Source organism: Halictus rubicundus, chromosome 4 (genome assembly GCF_050948215.1).
Source record: "Halictus rubicundus isolate RS-2024b chromosome 4, iyHalRubi1_principal, whole genome shotgun sequence".
In the NCBI taxonomy this organism is placed as follows: Eukaryota; Metazoa; Arthropoda; class Insecta; order Hymenoptera; family Halictidae; genus Halictus; species Halictus rubicundus.
In genome coordinates this window covers 14,203,972-14,224,627 of record NC_135152.1, presented here as the reverse complement: position 1 = coordinate 14,224,627, position 20,656 = coordinate 14,203,972, and the positions used below count along the sequence as shown (strand labels likewise).

General features: G+C 46.1%; 1 protein-coding gene across 9 annotated transcripts in view; it reads right to left on the bottom strand.

Moving 5' to 3' along the window:
* Positions 1 to 672: 672 nt before the first annotated feature.
* LOC143353560 (uncharacterized) overlaps positions 673 to 20,656 on the bottom strand; it is a 33,756-nt gene continuing 13,772 nt past the window's right edge. Inside the window, exons 1-11 of one of the 9 annotated variants that reach the window (XM_076786983.1) lie at positions 18,160 to 18,476; positions 17,850 to 17,947; positions 11,911 to 12,038; positions 11,699 to 11,824; positions 9,895 to 10,268; positions 9,037 to 9,204; positions 8,728 to 8,827; positions 8,269 to 8,443; positions 8,021 to 8,176; positions 7,423 to 7,659; positions 673 to 6,077 (exon numbers count right to left, since the gene is read on the bottom strand). In XM_076786983.1, coding sequence (XP_076643098.1) covers positions 790 to 6,077; positions 7,423 to 7,659; positions 8,021 to 8,176; positions 8,269 to 8,443; positions 8,728 to 8,827; positions 9,037 to 9,204; positions 9,895 to 10,268; positions 11,699 to 11,824; positions 11,911 to 12,038; positions 17,850 to 17,928 — 6,831 coding nt within the window. In that variant the 5' untranslated portion in view covers positions 17,929 to 17,947; positions 18,160 to 18,476 and the 3' untranslated portion in view covers positions 673 to 789. Of the gene's footprint in view, positions 6,078 to 7,422; positions 7,660 to 8,020; positions 8,177 to 8,268; positions 8,444 to 8,727; positions 8,828 to 9,036; positions 9,209 to 9,894; positions 10,269 to 11,698; positions 11,825 to 11,910; positions 12,039 to 14,749; positions 15,036 to 17,849; positions 18,477 to 20,656 lie in introns of those variants that run through there. The other 8 variants (XM_076786981.1, XM_076786984.1, XM_076786980.1 and 5 more) reach the window with 8 other exon arrangements.

The following is a 20,656-nucleotide window of genomic DNA, read 5'->3' as shown; positions in this document are numbered from 1 at the left end:
AACGAAAGGGAGAACGTTGGAGATTCTCGTGAAGCCGTTTCAAGCAGAGCTCGTAAAAAACGTTCGTTTAATTAGTCAACGTTCATAGACTATAAACATTCGGAGAAAACGGAGTTAATGATTATCGCTAAAGAGGGAGGGGGAAGTATGCGACAGTACGTGAAAATTCAACGTTCGATCTGTTGAGCGATATTCTTCTAATATCTCGTGACGTCTTGAAGCCGGGCCCGCCTCTGCTCCGAGCTCTTGAGGTACATCGCGCGAAAAGACAGCAACCGATCGGCGGTTGCATATCGATCGTTATCCGTCGTCGATCACGCGAGGCAGACGCGTGCTTCGAAACAGTTACACCGTTCAAATGCATTCGGTACGAACATTAAATCGATTTGTAACACTGTACGTCATATACAGCAATTCCTCTATATATGTCGCCGAGGCCTGGATGATAAACGTCGCGGAAATATCCCCGCTACCGCGGGGTATACCCGGTGAGGGGCCGCGAAGCTCGAGAGTCCTCGGACGCCGAAGAGTGTAAACATAACAGGGACTCGGGTATGCCTCGTGTTGTTGACATATATCGAGAATTCACTGTAATCGCAAAGTTCAGCAGCAACGGGCCCCAACGGGGACAAATAACTTAGGCCCACTGTCTCGTCGTCAATGTCACCAAGGCTCCGGGCAGCTCTGGCCCGATCACTGATTCGTCACCACGTAACATTCACCCTCTTCACACCTGACGAGCCCGACAACCAGGTAGAACCTGAACCAGCGCGTATCAATAGTCTCGCACTATGACCTCTTCAGCTGTCCCATGTCGGGGCTCTTCTGCGGGTAGAGGCCCAGCTTCAGGGTTAGTTCGTTCGGCTTCCTGGCCGCGTTCCTCACCGGGAACGGGCTGAACTGCGTCTTCGGGCTGATCAGGGTGTTGTAGTTGTTCTCCACTCCTCTGCTCGAGTGTCCTATGTTCCCCAGGCTGAGCGAGGACTTCTGGTAGCTGCTGGCCATTCCTCTGTCGGTCAGCTCGGTGTACTTGCCGATGGTGATCTTTCCGGGGAACTCGGGATGCGAGACGGGACGCTTGGTCTCGTCGGCGAAGCCTGGGGACAGCTTCGACGCGTAATGGTTCGCCGCGGCGGAGAAGTGTTGATCGATGAACTGGTGATTCGGCGACAGGGCGTGATAGTCCAGGTGTTTCGTCGGCAGGTACGAGCCCTCTATCGAAGGCAGCAGGTGTCTGTCGTACTCCGCGCTCTTGTGCGAGTACTCCTTCGGGGACAACGGGTCGTACTTGCGACGCAGGTCCGTCGGCTCACCTGTGTACTCCATGAAAGAGGAGGCGGTCGGGTCCAGGCACCTCTCCTCCTTGGACACGTACTTCGTGGGCGTCAACGGCTCGTTGTTCCCGTTGCTATAATAGGGAGACTTGCTCGATGTCAGCGCTAGATCCGACGGCAGGGACATATAGTCCGCGCCGATGTCCCTGGACGGCTCTTCGTCGTACCTCACGCGGAACTCCAGCGACTCTTTCGTCAGCATCGGACTCTTCAGATGCGTGTCGTAAGCGTTCACGGACAGATCGGGCTTGTTGTTCATGTACTCGAAAGCGGTGTCGATGACGGGTTGATCGTAGGAGGCAGCCACGAAGGGGTTGGTGGTCGCGTGCTTGGGAGACAGTTTCGGCTTGAAGTCGAAGGTTTTGTATGGATCGTAGGCGGATTTCAGGGGCGACGTGTCGTACTGTACCGGTTTCGTTGTGTATCGAATCGGCGGGACGTCGTTGAACGGAGAAGTGTTCGGGACGTACGGGATGGAGGATAGTTCCTTCTGGGGAAGCTCCAGGATTGGATGCGGTAGCACCTGGGCAGAAGAGATCTGATCTAGCTTCTCCAATTCTCTGTATATGTCTATGTCGCTTTTAGGGGATGAGTCGTCGTCTCTGTACTTGGACACATTGTACGGCAACACTTTCTCAGCGTATTGTGCGAACTTCTCGACCGGCAACGTTGGCTCTTGCGTCGTCGTCAGATCGCTTCTGGTGTCTATAGAGTCGTTCGAGGACTTATAAGAGAAAACATTGGTGGAAATGCTGGACATGTCGAGACCGTCGATCTCGCTGACGTTCTGACTGGATCCCTTCTCCAGGTTGACGATGCTCGCCGGTGAACGGTCCTCGTAGTTCAGCAACAGCTTGGATAGTTCTTCGTTTATCTTCCGATCAATCAGAGCCTCCCTCGTGTCCGAGTACTGATGCGCGATCACCTCGTCGACGTCGAAGTGATCTATATGCTCGTTGTCGTCGATCAGCGACAGCCTCGACAGTTCCTCGTTGATCTTCGCGTCGAACTCGGACACGCTGGTGGCCGTCATGTTGTCGAAGTCCTTGAAGTTGATCCTGGCCAGTTCCTCGTTGATCTCGTGCTCGTTCAGCCCCATCTTCTCTAGAATCGGACTGAAGATCTTCGAGATCTCCTCGTTGATCGGACTTATGCTGATCTCCTTGGATATCTCTTCAAGATCCGGCAGCCGTTTCTTCGCCTGGCAGGCGAGGATCTTCTGAAGTATCACGGAGTTCTCTTGAATGATCTTCAGCGCCCTGTCGCTGTTTCTACGACCGTTGTCGCCTCGTTTCCGAGGCTTCACCTTCGTCCACACGCCTAACTTCGACTCTCTGCCGTCATCGGGGTCCCCGTTGTTCTGACTACGCGCCACAGTGTTCAGTATGCTGTCGGCGTTCTCGTCGATACTGATCATCGGATGCACAATATAGGATTTCCTGCCCTCGCCTGTCACGCTGATGTCAGGTATCTCCAGACGACGTTTCGAGAAGGTGCTCGCGGAGTCGGAGAAAGTGTCCTGCCTCCTAGCCTCCAGACTCTTCAAGTCCTCCCACATGTAACTCTTCTTCGTCGATATCCCAGAGTCCGACGACCCCTCGCTCGCCTTCGCCTCCAAGTGCTTGATGTCCTCCAGAATATCGCTCGACCTCTTCTTCACCATGGTGGCGTTGAACTCGTCCGAGGAGACAGACGACTTCATGTCGACGAATCGTCTGCTTTCCAGACTACTGGAACTTCTCTCCAGCATCTTCGACTTGTCTCTGTGCCGATAATTGTAGTTCAAGTAATGCTTATCCAGCTTCTCCAACGGCAACGACGGCACCACGTCCTTCTCCGATAGAGGATCATCCCCGCCGTCATCCAGGTCTTTATCCTTTCGATAGTAATCGCTGCTGCTTGACTGGTAATAGTGAACATCGCTGTCCCCGTTTCTCCGGTCACTCGAGGCCTCTTTTTTCGTGTTATAGTCTCTTCTGTATTCCTCTCTCCTGGTCGCCCCAGTGTCCAAGTCTTTCATGGCCACCGGACTCGAGGACTTGAGGGTCGAGTCGAACTTGGACTGGTAGCCTAGATACTTGTTCGACTCCTTCGAGCTGCTCGACTTCTGCTCGGGTGATGTTTCTGTGCTGTCCAGGCTGGACCTCTGCCTCGAAACGCTATAAGGCGACGGAGGGGTCTTCTGGTTCGGGTTCGAGATCGGATAGAACGGCGAGGTCGCCGTGCTCAGGTCCATCGGCGAGCCGGACAGGTTGTCCTGGCCGCGTCTATTGTAATTCGAGGTATATTTGATCGAGTTGGCACTTATTGGCGATTGAAGGTCCGAACTGAACGACCTCTCGGAAGACTTCATTTTACCGGGGCTGCACGAGTCGCTGGAGCTGCTGACGATCAGCTTCGGGCTCGTCTCAGACTTGAGCCTCAGCGAGTCCGTGCTGATCGGCGTCAGCGAGTTGGACTTCTCGAAGCTGGTCCTCTTCGTGTCGGTCTTGTCGCTGTCTCTGGTCACGTCCGAGTCCCCGGAGCGAAAGACCAGTGTCTTCGAGTCCGAGCTCACGGAGGAAGACACCGACTTGTCCAGGAGATAGTCCCGCGAGTCGGACCGGACCGGAGTTCTTGGGCTGATGGCCATGCCGGAGAGCTTCGTGTCGGGACCCATAGTCTCCCCGGAGCTAAAGGACTTGTTGCTCTCCGGCGTCTGGGGACTCTTCTTCAGGTCCGAATACGTTTTCGTCTGTACCCTTTCTATCCTATCCATGAAGTACGGCTTCTCCAACACTTGGGAGTTAGCACAGTCCGAAGCCAGCGCCGTAATGATGTTCGCTGCGTGCACGGACGTCAGCTGACTCAACTTTTGATCGACGGTCACTGGCGAGATCGGCAGGTGTCCAACATACGTCTTGCAGTACAGATTTCTTTCTATACCCACTGAGCTTGGTTGTTCAACAACCGGACTCACTTTCGCTGGCTCGTACGCGTTCGTGTCCAAGGACATTCTGCTAGAGAAGTCGAAGGTCGACCTGTATCGGTCCCCATTCTCGCATCCCAGATCCAGAACGGGCTTACCCGGGATTTTGTCGAACTTCAAGTCCAGGGGCGACGTCTTTTCTATGATCTGATCGTATTTCGTATCCAACGATACTTTCTCTGTTATTTTGTCGTACTTCGTGTCGAAACAACTAATTTCATTGTACTTTGCGTCCAACGAACTGGATTTGTTGTATTTCGTGTCCGATGGAGCGACTCCGTCTATGATTTGATCATATTTCGAATCTAATAAAGTAGGCTTGCTCGATATCTTATCGTACTTCGTGTCTTCAATCTCGTCTCTCTTTGTGTCTAACAACACAGCGATTCCTGCTACTTTGTCGAATTTCGTGTCCAACGGAGAGGCTCTCTTCGAGATCGTATCGACTTTAGCATTCAACGAGGTCGGGCCCGCGAGTTTCTCGTACTTCGTGTCCGCAGGAGCCGTTTTGATTTCATCGCGTTTCGAGTCATTATCAAATTTCCTGTCCAGTAAATCGTCAAACGTTTTGTCCGTCGCTACATCCGTCTCCGTCTTGCTCAAAGAAGACTTTTCAAGGATTTTGTCGTACTTTGCGTCTAAAGACACGGTCTCGTCTGCGATCTGACCAAGCTTAGCTTGCAACGTGGTTGTCTCTCCTGTTCTGTTGTACTTCGTGTCTACCGAAGTAGCCTTGTCCGCGATATCATCGTACTTTCTATCTAACAAAATAGATTTCTCTGTCATTTCACCGTACTTTCTGTCTAATAGGCTAGTTTTATCTGCGATTTTATCATACCTTGTGTCTAACGAAGCAGTCGTCTCCGTCACTGTACCGTATTTAGCGTCCGCAGTGACTGTCTTATCCGCGACGTCGTTCTGCTTCGTGTCTAACTTCTTCGTGTCCGTTTTCTCTGTCGTGATTTTTTCGTAGCTTGTGTCTGCCGGTGTAGGTGGATCGAAAAGATGATCGTACTTCGCGCCCAGCGACGTCGGATATTCCGCGAGCGCGCTCGAACCTTGTTGCCGAACGCTCGCGGGCGTCGCCTCTTGCCCTGGATCCTTCAGATCCTTCAGGCTCCCTGCGAAGTCCTCCGTTTCCTTCGCAGGTCCTCTCGACTTGTGGCTCTCGTGCACCAAGACCTCTTCGTCCTTCACGTTGATCGTGCTGCTGCGCATACCTAAATACTCGAAATCGTCCAGAGCCAAGGATTTTCGGACGCTGGTGTCCAAAGCGAAGCCGGCTGAAAGATCGGCAGCGGACCGATTCTTCTCCGTGGATGACGGTATCGCCGTCGGCGACGAGTCGTCCGGCGAATTCTTGATTCGCGCGCTGAACGATTGAGGAACCATTGAATTATTGTCATCCTCCGCGGACAGTCGTCGGATCTGATCGGTGATCTTGGCGATCGACATGTCCCCCAAACCCTCTTCGGTCGGCCCCAAGTCTTGTTTGGCGTCGACGGCACCCGGCTCGCTCTTTTCATCGGGCGATGAACGACCGAGCGACTTCTCGGGCATCGGCGAACCACCTCCTCGGGATGCTTTCTCTTCGTCCGTCGCCATGACGTACGACTCGGACGCGGACGTCAGATCTTCGCTGTCAACGTCGCTGAGACGGTCTGGCTCGTCGCACAGTTCGGTCGACGTGCTGTCACTGTCGCTGTCACCGTTACTGCGCTTCGGAGATGCCAGCTCAGCTTCCAACGGCTGCAGCGCAGCAGCCTCCATTGCACCTGGATGAGCAGATAACGATCCATAAGTAATGCTGATCGCCAAACGCCTGTGATTGTTCTACCACAGGCGAGATATAGGAGTAGGCCAGTCACCTTATGGGGTTTCTGTGGTTTCATTGCAACTCCAATATTGGGAAATAAAGGAATTTGATTTAAATTAAGTGAAATATTTTTGATTAAGTTTTTTTTTTTTATTTAGTTCTGTTAGTTTAGTTTTTTTGATTAGTTGGGAGTAGCCAACTGGTGAACTAGATCATAGGGCACACGTTACTCATGAATCTGAGCGCTCAAAACTTTCAAAGTCGTGCGAATTTTGTCAGAGTCGGAGGTCATCCTTCTTCGATGTTTCAACGTGATCTAATATTTTTTCTGAGACTAAATGCCTTTATCACAAGAATTGCAACAATTATACTAAATCATTTTCAACTCTATTCTCACTACCATGACCACATTATACTCGATTCTCACTAATATGCCCACATTAATGATCCCCAAGTTCGCGTGATAGAAAAATACATTGGGAGATTGATTCATTAACATTGTCTCTGTGATTCTACACATTTGAGCAAATGCTGAGGAACATACCAATCACCCAATGTAACCCTAGGTCGAGTAACACAGAACACCATATAGTGATTGCTCTACTTTTTATACCTCGTCTGTGCAGGCACTAAAATAGTAATTAATTACGGTAATAAATTTAATCCATGTTATCTAAGGAATTTCTATTTCAATATTACTATAGGGAGTTCGTTTATCAGTAGACAGTAACACAAACCATCGGACGATATAGCTTGCCAACAGAAGGTATAGTACAGATTTCTATGTTACCACCATTCGATGTTACTTCCTTACCGACAGCTAATACACAATTCACAAATACATTTTTTAAATGAATAAAATACTACGTCAAATACAGTTATATTGGTTGTCGTACAAATGTTATTGTCATTTTTCCAGAGCGCGCAGTGAAAAATAATGTTGAATGTGCACTGTATGATAATACACTGCATTTATTTTAATTTTACGTATCATTGAAGTAATCAATTATATCTGATTGCATTTTAGTAGCGAGCATACCTTCGCTTTGAATACATAAAATTACGTTACATTTTATATTTATAAATTCACTCGCACACAAAAATCTGATCTCCTTTGGTCACCCACTTTTCGGTCGTCCAGATTTCGACTAGTCGATTGCAACAAGTTATATTCTGAACATCTAACGTTAGCAATGTAATCATGATTAGTAACGTTGATGCTATGGATAACCGAAAATATTAAGATATAAAATAGCGATAGGTATTATTGATCTCTGCGAAATCGTTCAGGGGGGACCACGAACCTGATGCATTCGCAGCTTTCTGCTTCGCTTTCTTCGTGTCCTTCCAATGCAACGTAATGCCCTGTCTGTCCCTTCGATTCTGACTTAGAGGTGTAGGTCGCGTCTTCGCCTGTGCAGTACCAGAAGGTAGACTCAAGGGTCGATTCTTCCCGCTCACGAGCGCATTTTTGCCCACTAAAAGATGATTCATGGCCTGAGAAGTAGGAGGTGGTACCATGGTCTGCCTTGCACATGCAGCTGCGTCAAGAAAGAATTTATGCATTTTTGCTCTGATTCTATTTTAAGCGAACATACATTCACAGCCTTAACGTTAACGCTTTCGTCTCAACTAACAGAAAAATCCGCGCAACTTACGCTCGGATTTAGCTTCGCAGCCAAGTACAAGATAGCCGAAAAGTCACTAGGCCATTTTCAAAATAACCCTTCTATTTCTCAAGAAAAATTCGATCTAGTGATTTTTCGGCAACCCTGTATATATTTTCGTTTGCATTTCTTTGAACGCGATAGCCATTTCGAGAACAACGACCAGCGACTTCCAAGCGATTAACAAGAACCCTGAAGAACGAACGATCGAACTCTGACGAAAATGAGCATTTACCAGATAGTATGATGTGTGCTTGTCGTTGACGTTCCCGTAGCTTAGCATACTGTTGCTTCAATGTGCTAATGTCCAAAGCGAGGCGTTCTCGATCGCTGCTGGGCGCCATTGCCTGTAGCGCGCCGATTGTTTGAGGTATACGATCTACAAGCATGTCTTGCGTGTCACCGGCAGAAAACAGAATGATATTGTCAGAACACCATTGTTACAACAGACAACGTACTCTCATCGGTCGACGGTTCTTTTACCTTTTTTCAGACGTTGCGCCATGCTGAACATCGCAGCAGCCACGGCCAGCCTTTCATCCTCTTCTGTATCGCTGTCGTCGTCGTCGCTGAGTTTTCTTGCCCACGGTGTGATATTGTATCTGTGCTTCTCCCTTAAACCTGTTACACCTTGCAAAGGTCCCATGCTGACTATATTCTACGCATAAATAACTCCGATTCAATACACAGCCGACAAACATTGCGTCCTGCGTCGAGACCGCTTGCAAAATAAACGCTCGAGACTTTACCGTGTGAATTTTAAAGACAGAACCAACAATGGGCTACTTTTATGAATTTTAACAGTTTCATGTTTATGCACGTGACGCTGATCAATCGGTAACTTCAGATGGTGGATGTTAGAAGTAAATATTCGATGCGGATACGACTTGAACATTTATTTTGGCTTTATGTTGCTAATGTCTAAATAGACCTATAACGAACCTTGATGAGATTATTCGTGTCTGTGAACTCTAGCATCTCTCTGGTTAAGACGCCCATTATGCTGTAAAACTCGTCGGCCGACGTGACGGTCATGATACGACTGTAAACGAATGATTATTACAGTATCGAACGAACACAGAGAAAATTCAAGAAGAAGCAAAACATTTTCAATCGAGCAGAGAAGAATTCATGCCTCCAATCTCTATCACACAAAAAGCACAATCGACGAGTTCGATTAACATGATCGCGTAACCAACAGAATTGTTATTTATCGGTGTGGTTAAATTTCAAGTGAGAGATGTCACCTACTCTGATAATCCTTCCCAGATGGTCAAAGCAGTTCTAAGAAGAATCTCATCACCTTCGAGGAATATCAAATCCCAGACTCGAAGGACAGCTTCTTGAGGTAAACAGTGGCAAAAGAGGGTGAGGAACCATTGCATCGTGAACACATTCGTCAGAGGTGGCTCGTAACTGCTGCCTAAAAAGACCAGGGATTAATAATCGAATCACTTTCGACAGAAAATTGTTTGAGCCGGGAAATGAATCCTTTCAGATTTTCCTGGTGGAACATCTTACAGCTCGTATAAGTTGCATCCAAAATGCACACGTTTCTGGTTTAATTGGCCTAGCAATTATAAGAAATGACTGATTTTTCCTGAAGAGTATTCAATTTTAATTGTTTACTTCGCTTCAGGAACACAGGCTGGCGTGTCTGTCCACGACTCACTCATTCTACTTCTTACAAATAGTACTCCTGATTACATATGACAACAGATATGATTGTTGGGAAGAATTACATTGGGCGTACATTGAAAATTACAAATACTGTTGTACGTGTTAGACAAATACTGGACCAGAAATGACATTTTGAAATGGTAATAGTCAAATGGCTCACACGTCCAGCAAATACAACTGAAACAATGTGCGACGAGATGTATACAATAATTGTCTTTACGAAGCATAATTTTAGATACCATTTCGCCACCCGTTCAAAGGCATGTACCGTCGCAACTGTTCATCAAGTTCATTCAAGAAATACTCTGTCCACGAAGAAGAGCGAAGGAGCTCGAGATGGATCGCAAGAAGGTCTGCCAGAAACGCCGCGCACCAGAAAAAGAAAATCCGAAGCATTGGCCGACCCAACAGAAAACAAATTGCAGGAACTTGCTCGAAAAGGAATAACCTGTCGCCTTGTCCTTCGCGTCGTTCTGCAGCGCCTCGAGGTGTTTCGAGAGCTTGGGCAGCCTGGTCCTGAGGAGATCACGAAACACCGCCATGTCGACGGAGAGGCCACGCAGATTGTCCGCGAAATAGCCCTCGGGCAGGACACCTTCTATCAAGTAGATCATCACCTTCACCGCGGCGGACTCGGCGCGATCCATAACTTGCAGAACGAGGGCGGCCAGCACGTTCAGGCCTTGGCAATAGCCGACGGACTTGTTCCATCGAGCGAAGCCAAGCAGAACCCGACGGAGCACCGCTTGATTGTCTCTGCCAGCTGCGCCGCAAAATAGACTGCAGCCTGTCCTGTGTAAATCCTGAAAGGGCCCGGCAACCATACTCGATCACAGACGCGCACGGTTAAATTTACATAACGAGGGAGAACCCGACATTTTCGCGTGCTCGCGCCAAGAAAATTCGAGAAATTTTCGATTTCCTCGCGCATGCGAGAAACGCCGGCCACCGACACCCGTCCGTTCGTTAAAGGTCGTTCGTCGTTCGTCGCGCGACCCAGCTAATTGGAAGGCTCATCGGCGACATTTAATTGCCCGGCGTCGAAGTGATTAATGATCGGAATTTAATTGCTTGTAATTATATACGCCGAAGACCGAGACCGTTCGAGACGCGATACCGCCGAGCGTTGTCGGCTGGAATTGCGTCACGATCATTTTTCTGGACCAGTTATGCAAGAGGAGATATCCGGCTCGGTCTTGCACTGAAACTTTCGGAAATTTTTGTTTAATGCTCTCGGGTCGGACGAATCTTGACGATTTCGTGGCTCGATGCATTCAAATCCCTACGTATCGATTTTATTTTTCTATATCTTTATCAAAGATCGGACGATCTTTGTTTACCAATGAACTGTTTTATTTGTAAATTCTTTCGAACATATTTTGGAAGATACTTGATCGTAGCCTTAATCGAATCTCGCAAACAACTTTCCATGATTCCGCGAGGAAGATTTAGTCCAATCTCCTCCGGCGTCGATTAAAAGAAATAATTTATCGGCCATCGTCACTTCTTTGTCGTTTATTGCGGTGGACGACCGTCAAGCATTATTCCAAGAATTTTTTATCTCTCGCAGACGGAGATTCCTCGCGATTACGAAGCGTAATATTTCATGCAACCATCCTGTCGGCTAAAACGTCGGGAATACGACGCGAATTAAATAAGTCGATGGTTTCGTCGTTACGTAACGAATTTGTGCAGCTCTATCCGACTGCGTGAACGGAGCTTCGGACACTCGTACATATTTAAATTATGCAAATTATTCCTCGCATCAGAAAGAAATTTCAATTCAGATTTCTATCTATTATTTGACTTTCTGCGAAAATTCTCGCTGAAATTAAATTCCATTTCTCTCGCTTGAAGCCGAGCCGAATTTATGTGGCAATTAGTGGACTTCTGAATGATGCTACAGGAAAACTGAGCTTTCAAAGCTAATTTTCCATGGTAATCCCAAGAGAAATTATTAGATTGCATTACTCGAACGTGATTCAAGGTGCTGCTGTTGTTGTAAAATTCTTTAAGAGATCATTGAAATCATAAACAATTTTACTTCTTCACCACGAATCGTAGATATGTGAAAAACTACGAAGCAGTCGCAAGTAACGTGTTAACAGATAGATTTTTCTTTTCGTCGAGCGTTCATCGAGAATCCTCGAACGTTGCCAACAAAATAATCACGAAATTCGTCCGAGCGCCGTCGCACGGTATTGCAAAAAGGATGTACGTCTCCCAGTCTTACTTTAACGATCTGTATACCGAGCTCTTCATCGTCAGGATTGCTCCACTCGTTGAAGCAGACCTTTTCAGCCTGCTTCCAATCTACGCCGCGCTGCTCCAGATGACGTTCCGCCAGTGTCAGCCATAACTGCGACAAATATTTCGTGATGAGGATACGGAAACGTGCGAGGTGCACGGTTCACAGGGTCAGTCGAGCTTTTTCTTATCACTCACCTTCTTCCGAAACTCCGGTGGTATGCCTCCCTGCAACCTGGCGACCATTTTCATCGCGTCCAGCCATTGTATGAAACCACTTTCTCCCGGCTGCGGCGTCAGGCTGAATCTCATCTTCGTGTCTTCGACTGGAAATTTCATAAATTCCCACGGTCAATTTTATTGAAATCGGTCGAACATTCGACTACACAGAACGCTCATTACTGGATCGAAACGTCCGACTACATCGACGGCATAATTAATTTTCGAACGGCTTTTGGGTCGGCATAATTTCCTTTACTGAAACGAATATTTTGACACTTGACGCGTATGCATACAAATTATGGTCGTTGGAGATTACAAGAATTTAAGAGCATTGTTATATTATTAAGATTGAAAGGGGAAATACGTGCCATTGACGTGGACCGTTTTTATTTTGATTCCGTTTATCAAACTAATACATGTACAATAAATTGCTTCGATTCCGTGTCGGTAAAATATTAATAAATATCTTTCGCTGGTATCGTGAAGGTAAATTAGTGCCGTGTTGAAGAATGATTGTTATCCGGTGGCTCTGACAGAGCCTGTCAATTTCGATCACGATAGGTTTAATGCAAATGATCGTAAATGACCGAATTGGCGGTCACGAGTGGTCAGCAGCCACTTGGTTAAGCAAACACAGCCGACGGTGGATCCACTTCAATCGAAATGTCCAAGTTTTATTGTCAAAACTGGCGTTCAAGGGAACATCAAACAAATAACAAGAACGCGCGCGTTCCATCGAAATCAAACGGTTCGAGGTTCGCGGAGTTCATTAGTGCGTTCATCGACGACAGTTATGTCGCTGTAACTACGGAAACTTAATTAGCTGCTTCGAACCGTCGAGTCAAGTGTGTAACAAGTACGATGTTGACACTCAAAATACGAAATGCACTTCTGCGTGAAGAGAAGTCTCATTTAAATAAATAATTTCTACGGTTTCTTCGAGTGTTGTCTCTCCCTCGTGTATATTTTCTGCCAATTAGCATGCTAATTAAATGAATAAATCGAACGACTAAGAGTGTTGATCAAACGTATGCGCTTTGCATAGTGCACGGTGTAGTATATTCTAATTTAAATCTGCAGTAGAACGGAAAGTGTCCGATTAGATTTTTCCATGGCAGCGATAATTATTAGCTCGTTAAAGCGATAGTGCTCGTCCGGGTGGAGAGCGGGTAGTTGCAGCTAGGCGAGGCGCAATTATCATACAATATCTGTAGAAGCAGTATTCAGGAATTTGTCCATTTACAACGAGTTCATTACCCACGCACTATTCCGCGTCACCGAGCCGAGGTGCACGCTCGCCCCTCATAAATTTTACAACTATGCCGGAATAACGTAAACTCACGACCCATCTATCCATTAGAAATACAACGTGAATTGATGCCCGCTAACCTTTTGTTGTTCGAGTCTGCACCCAGGCGTCCGATTCCATTCGAACTGGGATTCTCTGATAAAATACAGCCGCGTATCGCACAAAAGGGAACACGGAAAAGCGATTGCGTTTTTATGAAGTTGGCTATCGCGCTGTAATGCTAGATATTTTGTTACTCTCTGTACTATAAATTTCTTTTCACCTGTCATGTAAAAGGGCAGCAGAAATATTTGCACGGTATCGATTCTGTTGTGCAATCGCTAATAGTGTTACACGTAGCAACAACAAAGCATTGCCTAAATTAAGAGGGATTAATCACAACTCACGATTTCTCAACCTTCTATGTTCACTCAGTCAAGAAATTTGTCTAATTCTTTTTTATTATTGAAAATAGGGATTATAGTTAATACAGTAGCGACAAAAATATGCGGAAAGGACGAAGAACTATGCATGCAGAATTTCTCGCAAATTGAAGTGGATTCGATCATTTTTTTCGGCGAAGGTGCTCAAGTTTGAAAGAAGACTCGTCATCGGCGCGATCGCAGCTTTTCGTCCTCCTAAATTCATGCATATGGACGAGGTCGTAGAAGACAAACATTTTAGTAATACATTTACTTACAATACTTTACATTAACATGCACTGATTCAAGAACATGCAAAGTTCGGTGAAGATGATTGGAGCCGTTCAAACAGATCTTAATTTATTCCGATTCCTCTGCTGCTCCGCGATCGTCATGATTTCAGAAGATCTCGAAGCGGATCGTAAAAGAAAGCAAACTACGAAAGAGAGCATTTGACGAAGTATATTTCATTTCACAAAAAATGTAGATCACAGTTCTGCTGCTTAACAATTCCATCAAAACTTCAACGAACTTCTTACATCACTTTGAACTTCACATATCCATCAACGGTGAGCAGTTCTTCTCCCTGCAAATTATTCTGTAAACATTTTATTCACGGTTTGCACGAATTCTGCCAGAATTAATTACATTCGATACGTTGTTAAAACAGAATTGTATGGTTCTGCTCAGCAAACTTGAGGTCTCCAACTCGCATTCGCGCAGATCACGTGCACTTATGGTCTCCCATGGCGGACAATACCCTTCCAGAAACGGTTTGATTGGTCCCGATGAATGATCGCAGTGTCCATTGACTATAATTGACTATCAGACAGTCGAAGACCCTCGTTTCCCACCGAATCCTGTTATCTTCGCTTTGGGACTCAAGTTCGCACAGCAAACCCATACAAACGGAACGTCTACGGCAATCGAATTAAACGTTCCTCGCGAAAGAAACGGCAAGCATTTCCGCAAAACGAAGACAGGCGGTCGGCGGTTGGCAAATTGCTTCGTGCAGGTGAGCAAAGCAAAAATTGAACGACGCGGCCAATTGGAGAACGGAGTACGATACACGTGCAACGAGGGATTCTGTAATAATTTCGTTCACCTTCCAGTTCTTCGTACTTCGAGGCAGAGCTGGCAGCGTACGCGGCTCCTGACGCGAAGTTTTTGAGGGAGTTGAAAAATCCGCTCATTCTCCAATTAGGAACGCCACTCTTTCTTCTTCATCGTCACTTTCACCTCTCCCGCCTCTTGTTGCACTGCGTACAGCCGCCTTTCAACCGTTTTCGTGATTCATCATCCGTCGCCGTTGCGCTCAGTTTCTCGAAATCGTGTTCGATTGTGCCGCGTTCCGATGCTTCTTTCGCGCGAGACGCATTTTTATCGCGTGTCTGAAATTTCCACTCGCTCAGTTCTCCCTGCAAACGCGTTCGCATCGGACGAGAAACTCCCCGAAATTCGAAATTCGTAAACGAACAATAAACGATCGATTCGATCAATAAACTGCGGATTTCGCGCATTCCTGGCGAAGATCGACAGGTCAGACGCAAAAATTCAAGGACAGAGCAATTTACGGATACTCTTGTTGTTTTCGACTCTCCGAGACGACTACAAGAGAAAATTCGATTTTCTAAAACAGACTCGGACAATTTTTTCTTGCGCAGAGATCCGCAGTGTAGCGATCAATGCAGACACGTTGGAAAATTTATGTTGCACATGCAGGAGGTATCACCAATCTGGAGGTACCATCCGCAGGAAGGTGTACATGAAAAATAAGTCGAGAAGAAAGAATAATGTTCTTTTCGTTCGAGGTTTTGTTCTCGAGAAAATCGAGTTTGAGAATTCAGCGAATACGCGCGCTATTATTGTAGATAGGAATCGGCTGATGTGTCTGATCATGACCTACCGGTTCTACTTCCTCTATTACCGGCGCACGCGAGCCCAGCGGACCTTCAAACTCATTTTCATCGAAAGCGAAGCCTTAGACGAGGAAACATTATTCTCGATTGATTTTTTCATGTAAACTCCTTGTGGCTTATAATTTCGAAAACACCCTGTATATGAGCGGTTCAATAGAAAAGTGGTGTAAGTAAATTTTAATTGTAACGTAATATAATCGTGGCTCTCGCGTAACGAAGCATTCTTCGATATTACTGTGTTCATACAACTTTTACTGAATTCCTCGATATCCAATAATTAGTTGTTTTGAATTGCACCAGTTATTAAATTTTATAATGGAAGCTAATTGTGTTGCGGAATACCTGAATATTGTTTCGGAAAAACTGAATGCAATTGATCGATGCAGGTGTACTTCAAACTTTATGCTATCTATATTGTTATCGTATGTACAGTGCTCAAGATTAGCAAAAATCAATGATGGAACTAAATTTTATAACTAAAACTAGTTTCGTTGGGTGAATGTAAATTATTTCAATATTTGCAGTTCGCATTCGAAACTCTGATGTCAATAACCAGGTACCCGCATGTCCACTTTTAATGTCTGTCTCAAACAACCTTATTATTATGCCAAATAGCAAAATTATTGTCGAAGTTCCTGTGATTGTGTGATGATCAATGATTATGATCCGGCAATTATATTGACGAGTACGTCAATATTTATGGAAAGTATACACACATAGATTGTGTTTGTACATACACAACAATGTAAATAAATGCTTGAAACACAGAAAGACACTGAGTAAGAAGAAAATTATCTTTTCCCATCGTGGTGCTCAAACCGTTCCAATATTATTTTAAGCGTACGTGATTCCATCACGGTTAGAAATAATAGCACTATACTTCTCTTCACTAATATTTGGATTATAGTATTGTTCTATCGCCATGAAAAATAAAACGGTGAAAACGCATTATCCAAACAGTGTTCCATTTCATTAATCAATGCTGAAGATAGTGTTTCGTAAAAAATTTCCAGCAGAATATTTTCGCTACGAAACTGAGTATCTCCCATAAATCCGCGCACATTAATAAAATGCACAGCATCTAATTACAATTCTGCAGAATCTCCAACCATGTTGTTTCACGACGACAACGGGAAAAGGGCAAAAACAATATACACGAACAAACACGATTCTCCGTCAGCAATGTTAAAGAAAAAAAAAAAAAAAAAAAAAACAAGGAACAACAACGAAAGGAATGAATTTCTTCGCGTCGGGAAAGTCTGCTGCAGGAGGGAAACAGTTTCCGTGGAAATGGATACACCCTCGTGACGTCCGGGTTGTTGACAACAAATGAACCATCCCCACTACGTTTTTTCTTAACAGTGTCTGTGCGGAGGTACCACCTGTTACGAGGCACATAATGTGGAGCTGATGTAACATATGCGATCGATCTTCCGAAGAAATCCACGCTCCCAATAGCGATACAAGATGATCGGCCGTTCGATGGTTCGTGTGACGCTAAGTTTGCCCCTCGAAAATCGCGCGTATCGATACTCCGAAAAATCGCGAAACGACTCCCGAACAAATATCGAACGGCGAACACAAGACTCTATAAGAATTCGAAGATTCTACTAAAATAATTGACAGCAAAGTTACAGAAATTCGAATTAATTATTATTAATTTCAGCATGCGTCAGAAGGTCGAATTGTAAAGCGAGTGCATACAGAAAATCGTGCACATTGGATTTTCGGGAAGGACGGACCGCGAGGGTTGCATATGGTCGGCCGAGCCCTGGTCGTCGAGCCACTCGTGCATCACAGCAACTTCACGGGCACACGTATTCACTATAAATCGGTCGGAGCAGGTATTAACACGGTGCGGCCGCGTTTCGATTGATCTAATCCAATTCGGGGGCAAGGCATTGATTTCCCAAGTCCTCGAACCAGTCACGTCGGAAATGCTACAGAATAGAACGACCCGTTTGTGAAGACTGTTGGCATCCGGATGGCACCCCTCCTAAACAGTTGCTCTAAATATTCCCCACCCTCTAAATATTCAACGCTCCTGTATAATTCAAGAACCCGGGTATGTATATATATGTATATGTATATATTATGTGTATCTGTGTGTATGCGTGTATACTTGCGTGTACGTAGAAGCACATGTATGTGCGTGGAAGCCAGGAATATCATTACGATCGGTGGAGGCGAGCGACGACGTTCAACGTTCCCGATCGCGGTCAAGGATGGACGACCAAAACACACATCATCCCCGGCGACCCCGGTGCGGTCCAAGAGAGGTCTTACCATTGTCAGGTCGTGGATCGACGTCGTGATAGCGTGGTGTCGACGTCGTGTCCCCGGGAACGCACTCCGGGCTACGCATCTGCCGTCATCCCGTCGATCTATGGCAACGAGGACTCACCAGAGAACCACGTCCACCCCTGCGTACTACTCGTCTCGCACACTTTGCTTCTCCGCATGCAGGGTCGACCGTTGGGGACGATCGAACACAGGGACACAGAGGCACGCGTGGGCGAGAAGAACCGATGGGAGGCAAGAGAGACAGAGAGAGAGAGAGAGAGAAAGAGAGAAAGAGAGAGAAAGATCGAAAGACCTGGCAGAGGTGACTGAAGGCCCTGATCGGATGGTTGGTCGCTATAACTGAGCTAGCAACGGGGGCCCTTCTTCGGATAGCAAAGCTGATACGTGTCGAGTCAGCTGAACGCGACCACTACGTCGACAACGACCAGAGAGAGAGAGAGAGAGAGAGAGAGAGAGAGAGAGAGAGAGAGCCGCGCGTGCGTCCACACTGACGATAACCACGAAGGGCAACTAGCACGGTAGGGGTAGCTGTCTGGTGGAACCCTGCAATAGGCACTGAAGCCGTTCCACGAACCGTCCGCTACCTCAGCGATCAGCCACTCCCGGATGGCCGCATGCGCAGCCACCCACACCACCAGCAACCCCACTGCGAGGAATTTGTATCCGTGGAGTTCTCGCGTGTCCCGTCGAACACCGCCAACAGGAACACCGCGAACCCAGGGGTGGTTCTCTCGAATCCCGTCGCCCTTTTCTTTTTCTCACCAGGCTCTGCCATGCCGACGTCACGGCGAAACGAGTAAGGAAAATGACGTGCACGTGCCAATTATTCCCGTTGTTACCGACTTTATGGCGAAATCGTAGCGAGCTATGCCGCATTGCTTCTACGTTCTTCCTCTTCGGAACTTCTCTTCCTCGTGTCTAACGAGATTTCGAGATCGTCGTTTTGATGAAAAATCTTCTTGATTCCAATTTAAAAAATGCCGGACGCCCCCGGGGCAGAAATTGCAGCTTCTCCCATTTCCCCAAACGTCCAGCCCCTTCTTCGAGGCTTAACGAATGCTTCAGTTTTGCGCTTTTCTATGATTGTCTTCGGTTTCCTTTTCTTCTTCTCCTTTTGTCTCGGGTTTCGAGGATGCTTGAATTGTTCGGTTGGTCAGAGTTCCGGTTTTATTTTTTGGGGAGGAAGGCCGAGGGGTTTAAGGGCATGGTGGCAGGCCGATAGAGATGATTTTATCGCGGCGTCATCGCGGTGCAGCCGTCGATTTTAATCCGCGTACACAACAAAGCCGGGCGCTACGGATCGATGAACTTATCGACTCGGTCCCTTTATGGGTCAGTCGGAAATGTCGTCAGAATCGGCAACAACGGAGACTAAGGCCATCGGATACGCTCGCGGATGGGACGCGTGTACGCGCGCCCTTCGCGGCACACGCGAAACCAGAAAATTCCGACGACGAAAGTGAATTTCGTGGCTTCCGGCGATTTATTTTGATGCCGAGGACGCCGAGCCGACGAAGTGACTGGATCATGTTGTGGAGGTTTAAAAACTTTATGTTTGGACTTGGATCTATTTTGACTACAGCATTCCAAAGGCACCGTATAGCTGCTCAGCACTTGGAGATCAATTTCGATCGAGTGCGAATCAAGAATGAATTAATATAACGATCAATGTGACTTTCAACACGCAATAGAAAAAATTCTGTTTTGCTTCGTCAGAGACAGATGTCCGAGTTTTATATAGCTTTCAAAGCATACCGTACGTATTCTGTGTATGTACCAGCGAAATAGACTTATTTCGAGTTAAAATGTGACTTTTACCATAAAATAAAAGAAGAGGTTTTTTGCCCGAGAAGAGTCAGATTTCCAGGTTTACTGTTGTTTTTAGAGAGTACTCCGTGCAGCAGCGGAAAACAACGGCTTATTCGAGGTTACAAAAATGCAGAAGATGTTTTAGTATTCACTATGTTGCCCACGTGACCTGTTTTTCGTACATCCGAATTAGCAACGAATTCTACTTTTCTCTTGAGAATTGCAACATTTGATCCCAATCTATGTTGCGCTCGTTGCACTTCGAAAATTGCAACCACAAATTATTTCTTCATATATTCTACGCAGATTTGAGTATAACTTTTCGATATTTCAATTTGCTTGAAAACTTTCGTGAGCATGATAATATTAATTGCTCGAAAACGAGGTATGTAGGGCGGCTGTTATGGAACATCCTGTAAATAACCGAGTACACAATAAAGTCAGTAGAAAATATTTCTACATATTTCATGAACGTATTCTAACCTTCCTTTACATTAGAAGCACCATACTGTAACGTTTGGTAATGTAACGATCAGGTTCGCAGAGCCTATAATGAAAAATTCGGTATGGGTCAAAGTTGATCCGATATTGGATTAACTGCGTCGCTATCGGATGATTAACCTCCCGAGGGTCAACCCGATGGAATCGATACCCCTCGCTAACCATTCTCCACCCCACGATCAAAATTCACTCCCACCCCCTAATTATAATATAAACCTAATATCCATAAAACGTATAATCCTTCTTTTAGAAATTACAACGAACGAACTGCTAACCTGAGTCCAAAATTTACGTACTGAATTTGTAGATTGCATACTTTTACGACAAAAATGAGTACGCGCAATTTCAAATTGTTTAAAAAGCTTCGACGAATCCTTTTTTTACAAATTGCAACGAACGAACTGGTAACCTGAGACCAAAATTTACGCACTAAATTTGTAGATTCCATACATTTGTGACAAAAATTAGTACGCGCAATT